Raw genomic sequence first — 20,554 nt, forward strand, 5'->3', positions numbered from 1 at the left:
GAGTCTTATAGTATGAACTCTTGTTTTAAAATGTACTTTCTGCTGAAAAGGTCTGCTGCTTATAAATTTCTGTATTTGCCCAAATATATAAAACTTATAGTTTTTTGACATTTTGCAGGTCTAAAAACCTGCTTCATTTTATAAGAAAGATTTGAAGCACTTTTACTTTCAAAACTCATGGTTCTTGCTGAATATACTGAAACTGCTGAAGCCATTATTAAGATGGACTTGAGGAAAATCCACTGTTTGTTTCTAGGATAAACAGCATACAATGTATTATACTGTTTTGAGTTCTTCCCAGGTACTTGTAACCTGGATGGACCACTGTTGGAAACAGGATGCTGGGCTTGATGGACCTTCGCTCTGTCCCACTATGGAAAGCTTATGTTCTTATTTAGGTGTGCTGCTGAGATGGTTTGATGGTACCCCAAATCATTTAACTCTAAACCCAGATTTAGCCTATCTGTTGCTGAGCACCTCATGCTCATTTCAGGAAACCTACAGCAGAGATTCTTTCCAAGCACAATTTTTTTTCTGATCCTATTGTTTCTCTGAAAACTTTGGTTTTGTAGTGTTTACACAGCTTTCAGTAGGAAAGCCATGCTAACATATTGTGCCTTTTTGCATACTTATATTCTGATGTCAACACTCAGTAGTCAGCTTCTCAGTTTTCTTTGACTGATAGACTGTTCATTTCAGCTTTCTGAAAGGGTTTCCATTCTCGCAACATTAACATCAATTTGTTCTGACAACAAAAGCATCCAGCATTGGTAGGGGAGCACATCATCGTCATTTCATGTACCAGAAGATTAAAAAAACTATCTATGTGGTTTACAAAATAGTCTTAAAGAAGAACTAAAGTTAAGAATAAGGGACATAGACTTGGGACCACAAGAGGGTTAGTTACAGTACATGTCATACAAATATGCTGCAGACATAGGACCATATTAAAGAAAATTTTTGGAAATATTTGGAAGTAGAGCAAGTCAGAAGACTCAAGTGACTAAGAATAGAAATAAGTTAACTGCTACATCACAAACTAGGTCATATCCCCAGAGATTTACTCAGAAGAAAAGGCTGGAGTACAATAATATGTTTTCAGCATGGTCTTAAATTTGGCAAAGGACAACTCTGAACAGCTGAAAAGGGGCAGTCCATTCCATAGCACTGTTACAAGAAATGATTTATTTTGGGGAAATAGCTCGAGAGCAACTCGCTACTGTTTATAATTTAAGAGCAGGTGCTGTATTTATAAGTTTTAGGATATTAATTTCTCCACCAATCACCAAAGGTGATAATTGCAATAAATTAAATAAATTAAATATATATATATATAGCTTCAATATACTCAGAACACAAAGAGACCGTATTTTTAGCTTCAAAAAAGGTTGATTTAATATACAATTGCACACGAGAGGTAGGTTTTAAAGGGATCTTAGAACAGATAATCTGTGCGTAAAATAGAACAAAGTAGCAGGTAGATCAAAAGTTATGTTACTTACAAGTCCTTGTTATACAGTATGAACAGCATTAGGTAAGCACATGTTTTAGGAGCAAGGCATCAGCGGACCCCAAAGAGAGCAGCAGTTTCCAAGAGAGGCAGGGTTCCAGAGGAGGCAGGTCCCAAGAGAGGCAGGTTCCAAGAGCGGCAGGTCCCAAGAGGGAGAGCTGGGCTGTTTCCAGGCCTTTTATAATGTTAGCAGAGAAGCATGGTGTGTGCATGTCTTGGATATTTTGCAAGGCATTATGGTTAATGTAGTCTCATGTCTGCACACGACCCCTGAGTTGGTCCCATGTCTTATGACATCACGAGACTTACAGTCTGGACTTTGCTGGCAAATGTCTTTTGATGTCCTGTTCAGTCTCTGGGGCAGATACACATTACAAGTCCTTCCTTTCTGCACATGTCTGGAAGCTGATGGGAGGGGCAGGTATACCTTTGACAAGCAAATGTCCTGTTTATGCTTCCTCTGAGTCCTTTGTTTTATTCAGGTGCCCACCTTAGTCCATCTTTTGTTAGGTGGGAGGACAGAGGAATAGAGTCAATTTAAAACTTTAAAGCAGTCTTAAGTCTTTTGTTTGAGGAATGAGAAAAGGCAAGGTGAGGCCCCAAAGGGGGAGGGAAGAGGGCTTTTGGAATGAGCCTATTTTCTCTGCTGCAGTGTCAAATATATATTTTTAAAAGATACACAAATATATTGGTGTATATATAATCCAGCAAACATGCTACATATTTCAGTAATAAACTGATACCATTACATTCCCTCTCTTGGCTCCGAGTGAAAATAAATTTTTAATATATTGGAATGAGGAGCCATAAAATGAACTATAAAAGCTAAAATTTAAAAAAACAACTCTAACCTTGTACAGTAGCATAATATCAAAAGAACAATAGCAAAGGTACTGAACTGTTTACATGGGCATGTGTACTGGAAGAGGTGAATCTTTTAATAATGGACATTGAACAGACTGGACCGTGCAGGTATTTTCCTGCCGTCATCTACTATGTCACATCACTATGAATCTTGGAATATGTCCTTAGGTGGAATATGACTGTTATAAGCAAAAAGACTCATCATTATTGCTTTTGTTTACTCATGACTTACATTTAGGTAGCTAGGGTTAAGTTTTCTGTGGTCAGTTTCATTAGGCTTCCATTCAGTCAGGTGGCAGAGTATGGCTTTGCTCTGGTTTAAAATAGGATTGCAAGTACACTTTATATGACTTCAGCCACACAAGCGTCATTTTGCTCTATTTCCAGAGACCACCTCTTTTTGTGTCACCTGCTCAGGGGCATAGGCTGCTCCCAAGTTTATGCCACAGGATATCTTACCCAGTATGCTAGCCAGATCAATAGCATGAGAGTGCACAATTGACCAATTTACCACCGCAATGGGGTGGAACAATCTATTCAGTCATATTTTCAGCGTTTGACATTCCAAGGAAAAATATTCTATGAATGTTTCCTAACACTGTGAATGTTTCCCTATATTCTCTATTTCAGAGGCTAACTGAGGTATTCACAGCAGTGATACATAAGCAAGGGTGTAAATGTGGAGCTATTATACTACTGTTTCATTAGAAACAAGAAAGACATATGTATGCAATTATAATAATTTCCTAGGTTACTATTACACACAAAATAATTATTCTATCAATCCTATGCAATAATATTTACTTAATCATTGACCAAATTAAAAAAAACAGAGTCATGGTATAGTGCCATGAACTACCTTTCAGAGAGAAACTTTTTATTTTTCAGAGAGAAACCTTTTATGGGTAATGAGTGTGGTAAAAGGTTACCATATTTATCTGCTTTAGCAGTGTTTAATGTAGCAAATTAATAGACAATACTCATGTGTTTAATGTTATAAAGAATTTAGAAAAGATATGTTAATTTTGCTTTGCACACAGCCAATATTTCATTCCAGGGAGAGACATTGTGTGCGTTCTGGCTGTAATGTAGAATAAACTAAAAAGGTCAGAAACATTCCCTGTACTGATTGTACCTAATAGATCATGTAAAGAGAAACCTTCGCTCATATTTTCAAATATATACATGTGAATATATAACCTTAGATAGCAATTGGTAGAACTTAATATACGTGAGCCATAGCTTGAATGATTCTTTTCTATAGCTTGCCTGCCAGTGAAAATGGTCTCTCTTTTTTTTTTTTTTTTTTCTTTCTTTCTTGGACAATGTGAACTAATGGAGGGACTGTTAGTAGGGAGGGTCTATGAATGTCTGTGTCTATTTTCATGGTACCCCATAACATAAAACAAACATGTAACATGGAGACCACATGACAAACAAACAAAGAACTCTATTAGGCCTTTAGGTCTCCGATCGTCCATTCCAGATCCAGGATTGAGCTTAACCTGCAAATAGAACATAAGAGCACGAAAGCAACGTACGCGGCATCCATCTTGGATTTGCCAAAGCATTTTCATTCATTTAGAACACAAAAGCATCATCTGTGGCATCCATCTTGGATTACCACAGCAGTTTCATTTACTATCTCATAAGTAGAACAACATAGATCTGTTTATTTTAAAAATATCCTAGCACCATAAAAATATTAATCTCGTAAGTAGAACAGAATCAGATCTATTTAAAATTAATAAAGCACAAAGCACCAAGAGCAGCACCTGCGGCATCCATCTGGATTACCACCGCAGTCTCATTCATTTAGAAATAAGCAACAATTAGCAAAATTATATATGGTTTTTATCTCAAGTAGAACAGCATAGATCCGTTTATTTTTAAAATATAAGTAGAACGGGATCGGATCTATTCATTTAGAAATATATCTGAGATAGCCATATATATATATATTAGTTACTAGCACCATTAAATCTTAGATTTAATCTTAGATTTACACTCGAACTCTGAAAAAGACAGAAAAACACATTATACATTAATTTAGCAGGTCACATGGCTCTCCGGTTCTGGTGGGGGGGGATCCCTCTCCTGTTCACAGTTCCTTCCCATAACCTTATATCATTGTATGCGAGCAGCAGCGTGCAGTGCAGACAGGCTTTACTTTCTTAAGCTTTAGTTTCTTTTCTATAAAAATAAGCATATCTTGTTAATTCACATTAAAGCACAATATTAAGTTTCAGCTCCAGCGGGAGTTACCTATTATAAGGAGGCATTTTTAAAACTTCTTACCCAGTATTTTAGTTTCAACTCCAGTGGGAGTCACTCATCAGAAAAAAGACATTTCTAAATCCTTAAACAATATTATATCAAAAACAAATTACAACAGAAGCTATCACAGAGAGACATTTTAAATCTGACTTATTGCAAAGAGACATTACTAAATCTTAAATGTTCAAAAGAACAATAGAAGCTATATTTTTAATTAAAAGAACAATAGAAGCTACATTTTAAATCAAGAGAACAATAAAAGCTACATTTAAAATTAAAAGAACAATAGAAGCTACATCTTTAATTCTTATCAGTGTTACAAAGGGCCATTGCAAAAACTTTTTCTATTTTCCGGTCCAACATATTTTAAAAATTAGCACCTGGATTTCCCTGCCATCTGCAGAGTGGGTCATGCTGTGGAGAAATCTAGTCCAGGCTGGATGCATCTCCTCATGTTTCTAGGAATTAATCTGCAGGAAGGGCTGACAGAATGTCAGTTTCTGGTCCAGCAGGACTTGCAGTTATAAGTTTCTGTTTATCTGGTGGCAAATTTCTCTTGTTATTGTTAGCTATCTGTAATATCTGCAAGGCTCCATGAGATTTTAAAATGTCACATGTTTGCTGGCGGTTTTCAGTAGCTACATACTTAGGAGCTGATTTCTTTATTAGAGGTTCCCTTCTATGGGAGCTTAGATCAGAATGCAGCCCAGTGTGCTGAGGAGCTGAATCATGAGCGTTTAAATTAGACTGCAGAACAGGTTGTGCATATATGTGCTGAGGTTTTGGATGCTGTGAGGGGGTCTGAGAACTAATGGTTCTAGTTGAACCTCCTGCTACGGGTGTGGACTGTGATACTGTTACCATAGCTGAAACAGGCATGGCTGTAGCTGTATTTGGGTCTGGAGGAGCACATGGGAGATCCGTAATGGCTGACCCCTGCAAATGTGAATCCTGTACATGATCAATATTCTCATCTATATGTGGCGTTTGCAGTATTAATTTTCTGATTAAATGCTTCAAGTCTGGAACCTGGCTAGCCTGCATTTCTAAAGCTAGAATTTGGGCTTTCATTTTATTTTCCTGAGCTGCCTGGCTTTGTACCTGCATTCTAAGGGCGTCTAATTGATCATTTAAGCAACTAGCCATTGTGATTAGGAACTCCTTTTCATTCTCTATCTGCATACATTCTCTCTCTTTGGCTAGTAACTTCTCATTCAATTCTGCATGTTCCCTTAAGGCTTTCTTATATATGGTCCACATTAACCAAGTGCATGCAGAAATTCTCTTGCTCCCTTCCTTAATTGAATATAAATTACAATATTTTTCGAATTTCCTCTCCATATCAGAGATGCTACTAATGTCCTGCACTACGCTAGGGGTCCATGGATTGGGGCCCGAGGATTCTATGCATTGCTTAGGCAAAGTGGGGTTATCTATGTCCTCCTCAAAAGAAACTGCAAAATTCTTTTTTATTTTATGCCAGAGCATGCCTAAAGATTTGATTATGAGATACATAAAGTACATGAGTGCATAAGTACCTAAATAAGACCAAACATCCATCCAGCACAGCATTCTGAATACCTGAAAACCTTATCTTTTTATCAATCGGAAATTTAATTAATGAAACCTGATACTCAGTTCTCTATAAAGCAGCAAAATACAAAAATATAATTTAAGAACACTGCTATTTTGGCACAATATTCCTGCGCACAATTCTCCACCAATTAATATGTTACAAGAAATTCTACCCACTTCTCCAGCAATTAATATGTTGGAAGAAATGATTTATTTTGGGGAAAATAGCTCGAGAGCAACTCGCTACTGTTTATAATTTAAGAGCAGGTGCTGTATTTATAAGTTTTAGGATATTAATTTCTCCACCAATCACCAAAGGTGATAATTGCAATAAATTAAATAAATTAAATATATATATATAGCTTCAATATACTCAGAACACAAAGAGACCGTATTTTTAGCTTCAAAAAAGGTTGATTTAATATACAATTGCACACGAGAGGTAGGTTTTAAAGGGATCTTAGAACAGATAATCTGTGCGTAAAATAGAACAAAGTAGCAGGTAGATCAAAAGTTATGTTACTTACAAGTCCTTGTTATACAGTATGAACAGCATTAGGTAAGCACATGTTTTAGGAGCAAGGCATCAGCGGACCCCAAAGAGAGCAGCAGTTTCCAAGAGAGGCAGGGTTCCAGAGGAGGCAGGTCCCAAGAGAGGCAGGTTCCAAGAGCGGCAGGTCCCAAGAGGGAGAGCTGGGCTGTTTCCAGGCCTTTTATAATGTTAGCAGAGAAGCATGGTGTGTGCATGTCTTGGATATTTTGCAAGGCATTATGGTTAATGTAGTCTCATGTCTGCACACGACCCCTGAGTTGGTCCCATGTCTTATGACATCACGAGACTTACAGTCTGGACTTTGCTGGCAAATGTCTTTTGATGTCCTGTTCAGTCTCTGGGGCAGATACACATTACAAGTCCTTCCTTTCTGCACATGTCTGGAAGCTGATGGGAGGGGCAGGTATATCTTTGACAAGCAAATGTCCTGTTTATGCTTCCTCTGAGTCCTTTGTTTTATTCAGGTGCCCACCTTAGTCCATCTTTTGTTAGGTGGGAGGACAGAGGAATAGAGTCAATTTAAAACTTTAAAGCAGTCTTAAGTCTTTTGTTTGAGGAATGAGAAAAGGCAAGGTGAGGCCCCAAAGGGGGAGGGAAGAGGGCTTTTGGAATGAGCCTATTTTCTCTGCTGCAGTGTCAAATATATATTTTTAAAAGATACACAAATATATTGGTGTATATATAATCCAGCAAACATGCTACATATTTCAGTAATAAACTGATACCATTACAGCACCAGTGCTACAATTTGAAAATAGGAACAGAATCCAGGCGAATCTGCATATGTGTAGGGTTCGCCAGCAAATGATGCTGAGAGCAGTGAAAAGATCGAAAAGGAGCACATAAAATAAGAATGTTATACAGAAATAAAGGAACACCAGTATAGAAACACATTCAGGATTTCTGGTCAACAAAAGAGAAGTTACTCCTTGTTAGTAAAAACTAGAACTAAATGAAATGTAATACTCCCAATGCTTTTGAAGTCCATTTCCAGGGAAGAACTTTATTGATGCATTGCAACTTGATTTTATATTATATTGACAAGCAAGGCGACATGTAGGCATATTTTCAAAGCACTCAGCCTTCCAAAGTTCCATAGGTTTCTATGGAACTTTGGAAGGCTAAGTGTTTTGAAAATATTTCCCATGAGGGCCCTGTTATGCCATGAGATGGCTCAAAACCTGGAATTCAGGACTTTTATCGGGATTTTTATAAAAGCTGTCCTCTGAACTGGCAATCAGCTGTTAGACATCTCAGTTGTGTAGTGCAATCTTACAGGTGACCCTGAAGAGAAGTGTATTAACGGAACTTTTCAACACATGGCAACAAACACGGACCTGTTTGCCTCCAGCCTCAACAAACATCTGTATTCTGTTCCAGAGCACCAAAAAAAGCAGAACAGCCCATGATATAATAGCCATACCATAGGATTGGAGTTTAATGTATGCCTGTCCTCCAGTTCCTCTGCTTATCCCAGCAACACAAGGGCTCAGTGATTCTGATAGCACCATAATGACCCAGGCAAATGTGTTTTTCTCTCTTGTTTAGAGCTTTCTTTGTTGAAACTCATAAGGCCGGCGTTCTTCTCCTCTCTGATGGAATGAATGTTTAGCATAATATGGTTATCTCCATTTAGCTCTGTTTAGATGTAACCAATTCCCTGTTGATAAGCAGAATTCATTCACCCCTGTGGCACTCTTCTAATTAGAGTCATAAGAACATAAGAGTGGCCATATTGGGTAAGACCAATGGTCCATCTAGCCCAGTATCCTGTTTTCCAAACAGTGGCCAAGCCAGGTCACACAAAACACAAATCATGGCAATATTCCATACTACAAATCCCAGGGCAAGCAGTTGCTTCCCCATGTTTGTCTCAATAACAGACTATGGACTTTTTCTCCAGGAATTTGTCCAAACCTTTTTAAAACCCAGATACGCTAATCGCTGTTACCACATCCTCCGGTAAAGGGTTCCAGAGCTTAACTATTCGTTGCATGAAAAAATATTTTGTCCTGTTTGTTTTAAAAGTATTTCCATGTAACTTCCTCCATACGATTAGATAGATAAACCAGTTAAGAACATGAGAACAGATTCCAGTCCTATATAACTGATCTAACAGCAATGTATGTGAGACTGTGTCAAATGCAGCAGCAAGATCAAGTTGAACTCGCAGGGCATCATAACTCTGATCTTCTTTAACCTGTATACTATCCAAAATATCCTTTATAGGATATAGTGAGAGCACAGGGATTTCATTAATGGTTTTCCCTTTTATTATTTGATTGGAAACTATCCAAAATAGCCAGTTATACTGATTCTGTACTATGATGTTGGCTTTAACCTGATTGACAGCAATTCAGTGCCTTACTGGTTTATAGAAACTGATAATTGAGCTACCACAGCTTTTTCAAAAACCTTAGATGACAGCCAAAGCTTAGAATTTGAAAATGTAAATAAAGGCCATCCTTGTTCTTTCCCTTTTTTAAAAATTGGAATAATTGTAGCTTTCTTTAACTCATTATGGACCTTTTCACTAAAAAGAATATGATGAATTTATGAAATGAACTAAAAAAAATTTTTTTACGTTTTTCTGAGTTTAATAAGGTCCAGCTCAATTGATAAAGATTTTATAGCGTGTAGAAATAGAATTACCTCTAGGTGAGAGACAGGCCTGAAAACATCCAAAGTAGCCTGCATGGAATTAACAGCAGGGTTTCTGTTCTTCATGTTACCTGCTACAGAGAATGAATCCTGGCACACCTCACTAACCCCAGCTGCACAGGGTCTAAATCTAGACAGTTACTATTTACAGAAGAAGTTTACTGCAAAGCACTGGAAGTACCCAAGGTGGATGATGATGATGATAAACCAATATTCAATTCTACTCATTTCCAACTCTACCCTAATTTTTTGTCAGCGATACCATCAATCAAACTACTAACTCCAGGAAACAACTTGGCAATCTTATCTTCAAAGAATTCAAAAATCCATCACCCCCTAAGAGATTATTTTGAGTCACTAGACAATTCACTGTACTAATTCTTTCAGTATTTTAAGTAGCTGTTTTGGACCTTTGTCTGAAGCTGTTAACCTTTTAAGTATTCTCTTTTACAAATAAGAATCTGTTGATACTGTAGTAAGCCCCCCAAGCCAATAAAAACTCATCAGATTTCTTTGTGCTGTGTACTTTCCAACTGCCATGACTAGCTATGAGCTGGAATCAAACCTCGATGAAATCAACTATTACACCCCCTTCCCCCTTAGCATTCACAGGGCCCAATATGTCTGTAATAGCTAATCAGCAACCTTCACAGAAATTCAAGCCATTTTTCAGTTCCACTATATCTGGGTAATTATCTGTGATAGTTTAGAATTCTGTTACATCCTAGATTTATTTTTGATCTAGTATCTTTGTGATCCTCTGTGAACATGTTACTGGTATCATGGAGCGATACAAAGGCATTACAGTATTTTCGGTCTTATTCACCATCCCTTTCTTAATAATTCCTAGCATCCTGCTTGCTTTTTTTGGCCACCACCGCACATTGAGCAGGAGATTTCAGCGTATTATCTACGACGACACCCAGATCTTTTTCTTGAGTGGTGACCCCCCAATGTGGATGCTAGCATCAGGTAACTATGATTTGGATTATTCTTTCCAATGTGCATCACCTTGCATTTGTCCAGATTAAATTTCGTCTGCCATTTGGATGCCCAGTCTTCCAATTTCCTAAGGTCTTCCTGCAATATTTCACAGTCCGGACGTATTTTAACAACCTTGAATAGTTTTGTATCATCTGCAAATTTGATCACCTCACTCGTCATTCCAATTTCCATATCATTTATAAATATGTTAAATAGTACCAGTCCCAGTGGCAGTACACTGTTCACCCTCCTCCATTGAGAGAAATGACCGTTTAACAGTACCCTCTGTTTTCTGTCCATTAACCAATTCTTAATCCACACCAGAACCTTGCCTCCTATCCCATGACTCTTTAATTTTCTCAGGAGTCTTTCATGAGGAACTTCAAAACCTTTTTGAAAATCTAGACACACTACATCAACTAGCTCACCTTTATCCACATGTTTATTCACGCCTTCAAAGAAATGAAACAAATTGGTGAGGCAAGACTTCCCTTGGCTGAACCCATGCTGACTCTGTCCCGTTCAATCATGTTTGTCTATGTTCTTTAATTTAAATTTATTTGGTGTATGTTTATCAATGCCCTACAAAGGAATAACAGTAATACTATTGATAAGGGCAAGGATAGTCACCTTTTTAATACTTAAACTCTTATAACAAAAACACACACACACACACACATATATATATATATATATATATATATATATATATATATATATATATATATATATATATATATATAAAATCTCTGACCCTCTTAATTGGACATATGGAATTTACTTTAATGGGTGGGAGAGAAGGGGAGAATGAGAAAAAGACATAAAACTAACCTGATTATTTGTTAGGCAGTTTGAGCTAAGGAAATAACATAATCTTTTTAAGGCAATTAAATGTAGGAATAATCAATTTACCCACAATCTCTTCATTCCCAAGTTATAAAACTTCCCAACAAAGCTATATTCACTCATGAGCAGAGGTAGCTTCTTTTCTGAGTACTGCTTTGGAATTTGTAGTTTCATATTTCACTATTATCGTAAAGCAAGGGTGGGTAACCGTGGTCCTTGAGTGCCACAATCCAGTCAGGGTTTCAAGATTTACCCATGAATATGCATGAAATTGATTTGCATGTACTGCTTCCCTTATATGCAAATATATCTGGTTGCAACAGAGCGGACACCCCGGAGGGAGTGGAAAGCATGAAAAAAGATCTGCGGAAGCTAGAAGAATGGTCTAACGTTTGGCAATTAAAATTCAATGTGAAGAAATGCAAAGTGATGCACTTAGGGAGTAGAAATCCACAGGAGACGTATGTGTTAGGCGGTGAGAGTCTGAGGCGGTGAGAGTCTGATAGGTACGGACGGGGAGAGGGATCTTGGGGTGATAGTATCTGAGGACCTGAAGGCGACGAAACAGTGTGACAAGGCGGTGGCCGTAGCTAGAAGATTGCTAGGCTGTATAGAGAGAGATGTGACCAGCAGAAGAAAAGAGGTTTTAATACCCCTGTATAAGACGTTGGTGAGGCCCCACCTGGAGTATTGTGGTCAATTTTGGAGGCCGTATCTTGCGAAGGATGTTAAAAAAATGGAAGCGGTGCAAAGAAAAGCTACGAGAATGGTATGGGATTTGCGTTGCAAGACGTATGAGGAGAGACTTGTTGACCTGAACATGTATACCCTGGAGGAAAGGAGAAACAGGGGTGATATGATACAGACGTTCAAATATTTGAAAGGTATTAATCCGCAAATGAACCTTTTCCGGAGATGGGAAGGTGGTAGAACTAGAGGACATAAAATGAGATTGAAGGGGGGCAGACTCAAGAAAAATGTCAGGAAGTATTTTTTCACGGAGAGAGTGGTGGATGCTTGGAATGCCCTCCCGCGGGAGGTGGTGGAGAGGAAAACGGTAACGGAATTCAAACATGCGTGGGATAAACATAAAGGAATCCTGATCAGAAGGAAGGGATCCCCAGAAGCTTAGCCGGTGGTGGGAGGCAGGGCTGGTGGTTGGGAGGTGGGGATAGTGCTGGGCAGACTTATACGGTCTGTGCCAGAGCCGGTGGTGGGAGGTGGGGCGGGGATAGTGCTGAGCAGACTTATACGGTCTGTGCCCTGAAAAAGACAGGTACAAATCAAGGTAAGGTATACACAAAAAATGGCACATGTGAGTTTATCTTGTTGGGCAGACTGGATGGACCGTGCAGGTCTTTTTCTGCCGTCATCTACTGTTACTATGCATATTCATTGTGGAAATCTTGAAAACCTGACTGGGTTGTGGCCCTCAAGGACTGTGGTTGCCCACCCCTGTCTTAGAATGCATTGCAACAGACAATTCTGCAGGTGTTGTAAAGGACAGACTTGGTTATACATTTGTTACAAATGTGGCATATGTCCTGTCTTCCAAAGAGACTTTCCTTTTGGATTTGCACTGATGAGTCACAATAACTGATTGTGTGCTGTGCTGAGGAGCTTAGAACTGTCTGAGAACCTCTTTTGTTTGGTGAGAAGGTAGAACAATGTGTATTTGGTTTAAATTAAATCTTGTTTGATTATAAAGATTCAGATTTTTGATCTACATCTGATTATGACTGTTGGCATCTGATATTTATTTCCCTTTAATTAACGTGTTTTTATATATATATATGTATATGTTTCTTTACAGAAATAAAGGCCCCCAAATTGCTTATGAACGTAGCTTTAGATGGAAGCTTGCTCATTTCCGTTACTTGTGCCAGGTATGATATCACATGAAAGTTATTTGAGTGGTAATTGATTTGCTTACAATACATGCCTCTCTTAATTGATCCCTTTATGTATCTTCCCAGTCAAATGCACTGCCCAGCCATGTAAAGATTACTGTATCCAGACAGACATTATTTGAAGACTCCTTCCAACAAGTAAGAAAGTATTAACATTTATATTAGTAAGGATTTTTTTAAAATAGCAATTGCAAAATGACCTTAATCTATGTTGATATTGTGTGTTCTAATGCTTAATATATATCTTGTAGTAGATTTGTGGAAATATAACAGTTTTATTCAGAAGACAAGCAGGATGACAGTCCTCACAAGTGGATTGACAGCATATGATGGTGCCCAGGGTATAAACACAGCTCAAGAGTTTTCCAGAATGCTCTACTGAGCACATGTTGGAAGTTCTTGTACCAGCGTTCTTATGGGCTCATCTCTGTTTCTGTTCCTCACAAAGCCCTCAGGTTGTGTTTGTTGTCCTATGGCTATTTTCTCCAGTGTTTTTCATTTTTCAAGTTATTTGCAAGTTTTTTTGAGCTCTAAATGCTTTTATAAACAGCCTAGTTATTTAATGTCAAATTTTTAATGTGCTTTTATTTTTGTGTGACTAGAACTTGCACTTATACATGTTTATTGAGTAGTATCAGGTATAATTTTTGATAATCAAGTTTGGTTTTGCTGTATCTGTTTTGGTCTGATGGCACAGAGTAAAGGTGGCCAGTGGCTTCAAGAAGTGTAATTGGTACCCACAATGCATGTTGTTAATCTTTTCAGCAGATGATAAAAAAACTTTGAAGCTGACAAGCATATGGAGAGGTTCTTTGGTGCCCCCAATAGTGTGGGATGCTGCTAGACAGCAGGGAATTTATTTTTATACTGGTAGGGCAGAAGGGGCAGAGGGAGGAGGGCTACTAGACTGCTAGGGAGAGGGGCTAATGCACGGGCAGAAGGGACAGAGGGAGGAGGGCTACTAGACTACTAGGGAGAGGGGCCAATGTACAAAGCTACCCTGTCAGAGAGGGAGGGCAGATCAGGGGGCTGCTAGATGATTCTGTGGCTGATGTAGATCCAGCAACGTTTTTTTAATGCCCCTCTTGCTGTCAGTGCATGGGTTAATCACTGCTCATGTACTGACAGGAAGGAGGACATTTTGGCAATAATCTGCAGACTACCGCTCATTTTTAATGCAACAGTCATTTGCAAGCTCATTGCTTACTGTATCATCATGATGTATTTTGGAGCTAATTTTGTGGTAGAATCTGCATGCTAAGTCATTGGTGCACCCTCTGTCGCTTTCTGCATTGGCTCTACAATGTGCAGGACGAGCAAGGGAGGGAAATTCATGAAGACTGTGGATCAAGTCAATGCTAAAAACCCTGTGTGGCCACTTCAGATCTGCCCTCTTCACTAGAAGATAGTTGAGAGAGATGCTAAGGAAACACTTCTATCCTCTGAAGAACCCCATCCTCCAGATGGAGTTAGTGTTATGCATTTTCCTTCATTCCATTTTTTTTTTTTTTTTTTGGAATGGAGAAAAGACCTCAATAACAAATACAGAGAAAACCAGGGAACTTAGACCCTGAAAAAAAATTACTATCATAGATCAGAAAAACTCCATTGCTTACATGACATACATGGGGCTCAAAAACATATTACCAGTGTCTGTAATTCACTTTAATGGAATAATAGCAAAACACTAAATTAAGAAACAGAAACATGCAAAGACATGCTAAAAAATGCTTAACTTACAGAGCACATATAGAGAAATCCAGTAACTTTCCATTACTTTTTTCCCACCATTTCAGAACCAGTGGAATAGTTATGTCCATCAACCAGCAGGTGAGGATAGAGAACTGAAAACCTAGATGAGACGTCTCTCTTGTCATCCAGTCCAGCTCCTCAGTATTTTCTGTTGACATCAGGTGGATGGACACACCTTTCAGCCTCTGGTTCTGAGTGAGCTCGGGCAAGTGTGGGAGGATAGGGGACTCTTAGCGTTTGGGGCAGTACAAGAAGAATACGGGATACCTTCACCCAATGCATTTCAATATCACGAACTGCGAGACTTTATCCTTAGGCGAGCAAAGGGGGAGTTAAGTCTAACGGAAACACAGTTGGAGCAGGCAATGGCCGGGGGGGGGGGGGATGGGGGGATATCGAGAATCTATAAGGCATTGCTCCAGCAAACTAAACCTGTTACTTATTATCTACAGAAGTGGGAAAAGGCATTGGGAGTCTCTTATGAATACACAGAGTGGGAAAGGGTATTCAAATCCTTGCTTAAAGTGTCGGTGTCAAGCTCCCTGGTAGAGAATGGATACAAGATACTTTATTGCTGGTACTATACTCCCAAAAGATTGGTTAGAATGTTCAAAGTGGGATCAGCCTTATTTATTTATTTGTTACATTTGTATCCCACATTTTCCCACCTATTTGCAGGCTCAATGTGGCTTACATAGTACTGTAAAGGCATTCGCCAACTCCGGTATGAACAAATACAAAGTGATGTTGTAGTAGAATGAGGTTCAAGTGGAACAGACACATTAGGGAATCGTAGAGAGGAAGAGTTATATTATGTCCATTACGTGCTTTGGTTTCATTGTGTTGCAGGGTTCAGGCATTTAAGTTGGGTTGGCGCCAGTGCAGGGAGGAGGGAGATATGTATCATATCTGGTGGTCTTGCCCTTCTGCACAAGAATTCTAGACCAAAGTTTTGAAATTTGTGTTTAGTCTGGCTGGGATCCGATATCCCAGGAAAATGGAACACTGTCTCTTGCATGTTAAACCACAGAGTGTGAACTTGAACACTCACCGATTGGTTACGCAAGTGTTTCTGGCTAGTAAATTAGTATTGGCGGCAGCATGGAAACAACAGTCTTTACCTGACATATCTGTGATATTACGCAAGCTGGATTATATCCATCTGATGTCTAAACTCACAGCGTTACATACAGGTAGTATACTAGCCTATCACCGCATTTGGTACCCATATGTTTTATGGTCCTCTCACCCCGAACCTGCTCCGCAAAAATCATAGATGTAGATGGAAGGGGTGGAGGAATGGTAGAGGGGGAAGGGGTGGACGGGCATGTTGCGATAAAAGAAATGTCAATTATCTGTTGATATCTTTTATGCTTATTATTGTGAACCTAAGTTGTGGTTGGTACAGATGTTGTATTATTCAACTGCATTATACTTCAATAAAATTTCAAATAAACAGTAAAAAAAATTAATAAATAAACACTGTGTACTATGAACTGTTGACGCCCTCGTGTTTTTGTAAGTGCTCAGTTCTACCCCAGCTGCACCCACACTACAACCCTGAGAATGTCTTCATGCAGATCATAAAGTAGGTGTGATCTTTTGTTGCACCTGCTTTGTGTATATACCAGTGCACAGTCTTATGAGAGCTATTTCAATGAAAGTGTTTTATAAAATTAACCCCAAAGTGACTAGGCATGAAAAATGTCTTACTCTGTAGTAAATGTCATTAATGTGATATCCTGATTAGATCAGCAACATTGTACTTCAGACTAATTTGTCATTCCTTTGCATGCCCTTATTGATAAATTAACCTTTTATTTTGACAGATCATGGCTTTAAAACCATATGACCTAAGGAGACGATTGTATGTAATATTCAGAGGAGAAGAAGGGTTAGATTATGGTGGTTTGGCAAGGTAGGTTATTTTTAAACATTCAAATTTTAGATGTCCAGAGCCATTTAGCCTAATTGTTTACTGTTACTCTTATGAATGTTTTTTCACCTTTTGTTTCCTTTTTGAAAGTGGATATAGATAGCAGGCTGTTATATCAAGTAAGCAACAGATTCCAAGCTTAATTTTGAATTGGATGAAAAATTTCTCATTACAATTTGTTTTCAAGTCACTAGTGTCTTTGAATGTCATCTTGTTTAATGTCTGAGAGGTTAAACACCTGTCAACTATTCAAACGTTCATCTTGATTTTGTAACCTTCTTTTATATCATCTCTTTCATCTTTTCCTAGCCAGGGCCCTAATCTGTTTAGCCTTCATAAGGAAGACATTCCATCTTCTTTATCATTTTTGTTGCCTTTCTTCGGCCCTTCTTTGAACCTTCTTTATTTCTGTCACGTTCTTGAGATGGGGCAGCCAGGACTATACAGGACATTCATAAATGCTCAACGTACATTCATAAAATGGACCTATACAGAGGCATAATGATATTCCTTTTTAGATAATCCTTAACATTCTGTTTGCTTTTATGGCAGCCATTACACACTGGACTGAAAATTTCAAGTATTTATATGTGCTGACTCAAAGATATTTTTCTTGGGTGGTAACTTCTAACACAATGCAACATTGTGGGAGGGGCGCTCGCGAGCTTGAACAAGTATGGACACATAGAGCCTTCGTTCCGCATGATCTCCAGTTAATTTGTTTTGTCATATGGACTAATGTCATAAAACAATCATCTTACATTGGCGAAATGTCAAATCCCAAACAACATCAAAAATGGGAACCCTCTTCACAACTAAGTCAGGGAGTCAAGCGTGCTAATCTTGAACCCCCGTTGCCAAGTAAACATGATCCCGGTAAGTCTGAGGATCTTTCCCTTACTGCCTTGATGCAAGAAATACTCCAAATAAAGGACATCTTAAAAGATAACTCTGATTCACTGGCTGAAATCAAAGCCGAGATTCTAAATATGAATCAGAAGATATCATCATGTTCAACCAGTGTTGAAACTCACAACAATAGACTTAATGCACATGACTCACAATTAGATGTCCTATCTCGTGTTCACAAATCTATCTTCCATCTTGAACGCGAGATAGAGGATTTGAATAACTGCTCAAGAAAAAATAATTTCCATATTCTTGGATTACCAGAAGGCATTGAAGGACCACATCCTATCTCTTTTTTAGATAAATGGGTTCCAGAATTCCCTCAGTTACAATTTTCATCCAAATTGGAACTAGAAAATGGCTCATCAGACTCCTTCCTTTATTCCGGCCTGATACAAATATTCTTGCCTGATCGGTACAAAAAGCACCGCTAAAATATGGAGGGCATACTATAATTATAGTAACAGATCTTCACAAACGCACTGTGCAACGAATGAAACACTTTCTCTCCCTCCATCCACTTTTGCGCAGTGTGGGCATAAAATATGGCCTCTGCTTTCCAGCAATGTTAAAAATAACACTAAATAATACCACAAAATCTTTTGAAGACCCAGAGCTGCTCTGCAAATATTTGGATCAGCATGGAGTGAACACAGTGGAAATTCCAAATGATCATTCATATGCTTCCAAATTATATGTATCCTTCTGCTGGTTTTCAGATTTTGAACGCAACACTGATATTTTTTTTCTCTTAGATTATTCTACACCTGCCTCTTTTCAGGAACATATTCAACACTATATATTCAATCTTCATTATATACTTTGACCTATTTTTATATGGACACATCCATTTGCTTTTTGAATTTCTTACACTTTATTGATATACATGCAGACTCATAGCATCCTAATGACTTTACACTTTGGAGTAAAACTCCCAATATTAGTTTATAGTTATCATTTGCAAGGAATATTATTGATTAGACGTAATATATACATCACTTACTGGTTATTTAACATTTGCTTGCCTACAATGAGAATTGCTAAACCTTATTTAGGAATACAGTCCTCAATTTACTAACAATATTTGTTTACTTTTATTATTTTTTCTTGAGAAAACTGCATTTGTTCTCATAAAGCTAACTTAGCTTACTTCTATATTCAAACTATCTCTAATGTATAGTATTTCACTTAATTCTAGATCAGTGTTTTACTGATCTGCTCATATTAGTTTACACTTTTTAGTCCAAGATTTTTACTTAAAGTTAATTGAAGTTCCTGTGATGTCTTTCTTGTCTTAGTTTTGTGCTGGCACACACAATGTTATGTAATGTTCTTACTGTTTGTTATGCATTGTTAATTCTTTTATACATGAATATTCACCATATTCTAGAACAATTTCACACGATAAAAATTAAAATCCACTGTATGCTGACCTTTACCTGAATATATGTAAACCACTTTGAATGTAGTTGCAAAAACCTCAGAAAGGCGGTATATCAAGTCCCATTTCCCCCTCCCCCTTCCCCTTTTTCTCACTTACCTTAATAAAATGTCTCACCAATATTTAAATATTATATATCCCTTAATATTAAGGGATTAAATAACCCATTGAAGAGACAAACATTCTGGTGTTACATAAACAATCACCGGGCATAATTTTTCTCCAAGAAATGCACTTAAATTCCAATCATAGTCATCTCCTTAAGCACAAACATTACACTCTTGCAGCTGTTTCCCCTGCTTTCAACAAAAAGAATGGCACAGCCATCTTCTGTAAAACTTCTCTTCCTATACAAATTAATTCTGTACAAACAGACACGAAAGGGAGAATATGTCTTCTCATCTCACTGTTAATTCTCCTCTCCTTTTCTGTAACATTTATTTTCCCAATAATGACAATCCATCTTTCTTCACTGAGATAATGAATACTCTCCTACAATTTCCTGTAGCTCCTATAATTACTGGAGGTGATTTCAACCTCATATTAAATCCAGTTTTAGACAGAAAATCCAAATGCCCAGTACCAACCTCCAAAAGCAGACAAATGCTTCTTAATCTCATTTCTACTCTCAATTTAACAGATGTATGGAGATTTTCCAATCCTCCACACATGATTATACATTTTATACCATACCACACCATACCATACATATTCCTGAATTGGGTTTTTTTTTTCTAATTTCTAATTCCTCATTATCTCAGTGAAGAAAGATGGATTGTCATTATTGGGAGCATAAATGTTACAGAAAAGGAGAGGAGAATTAATTCCCTCCTTCAACTAGTCTCCGACGTTATCATACTGCTCACTGGGATCTCTGGTCACACACCTATCCAACTTCAACTAGTCCTGTAGGAATATACTCGGGAGGATAATTCCTAATATATGTATCCAGAGGTACTTAGCTGACAGAACACTACTAAATAGCAATTATTCTGGACTCATGTCTAGGGGATGCGTACCTCTTTGGCCCTATGGCTAACTAGCTGTGCTGGAAAAAGGAACCATTCCACAGATGGAATATGTATTATTTATTAAGTAAAAAAAATATATATATAAATAGTTCTGAAGCAAAATGCAAAGCAAAATACAAAATAACTTGCTATAAAAATAGATTATCACCAAAATATAGATAATGATATATGATTATCCTAATGGACTAACTAAATGAGTGATTACAAGATCAATCACAATACTGGTATCCTAATGATTATTATGACAACTTACACCACATGTCTTATGCAAAATACACAGCAGCTAAATTCACAAACCATAAGTC

The 20,554-nt window shown here is 37.9% G+C and overlaps 1 protein-coding gene across 5 annotated transcripts in view; it reads left to right on the forward strand.

The window, feature by feature from the left end:
* Nucleotides 1-20,554, forward strand: part of WWP1 (WW domain containing E3 ubiquitin protein ligase 1) — a 258,360-nt gene that overhangs the window by 185,900 nt on the left and 51,906 nt on the right. For all 5 annotated transcript variants that reach the window (XM_030216171.1, XM_030216177.1, XM_030216185.1 and 2 more), the window contains 3 exons: nt 13,084-13,156; nt 13,247-13,318; nt 16,762-16,850. In XM_030216171.1, the coding sequence (XP_030072031.1) occupies nt 13,084-13,156; nt 13,247-13,318; nt 16,762-16,850 (234 nt within the window). The remainder of the gene's footprint in view (nt 1-13,083; nt 13,157-13,246; nt 13,319-16,761; nt 16,851-20,554) is intronic.

This window comes from Microcaecilia unicolor, chromosome 1 (assembly GCF_901765095.1).
Source record: "Microcaecilia unicolor chromosome 1, aMicUni1.1, whole genome shotgun sequence".
NCBI classification, from domain to species: Eukaryota; Metazoa; Chordata; class Amphibia; order Gymnophiona; family Siphonopidae; genus Microcaecilia; species Microcaecilia unicolor.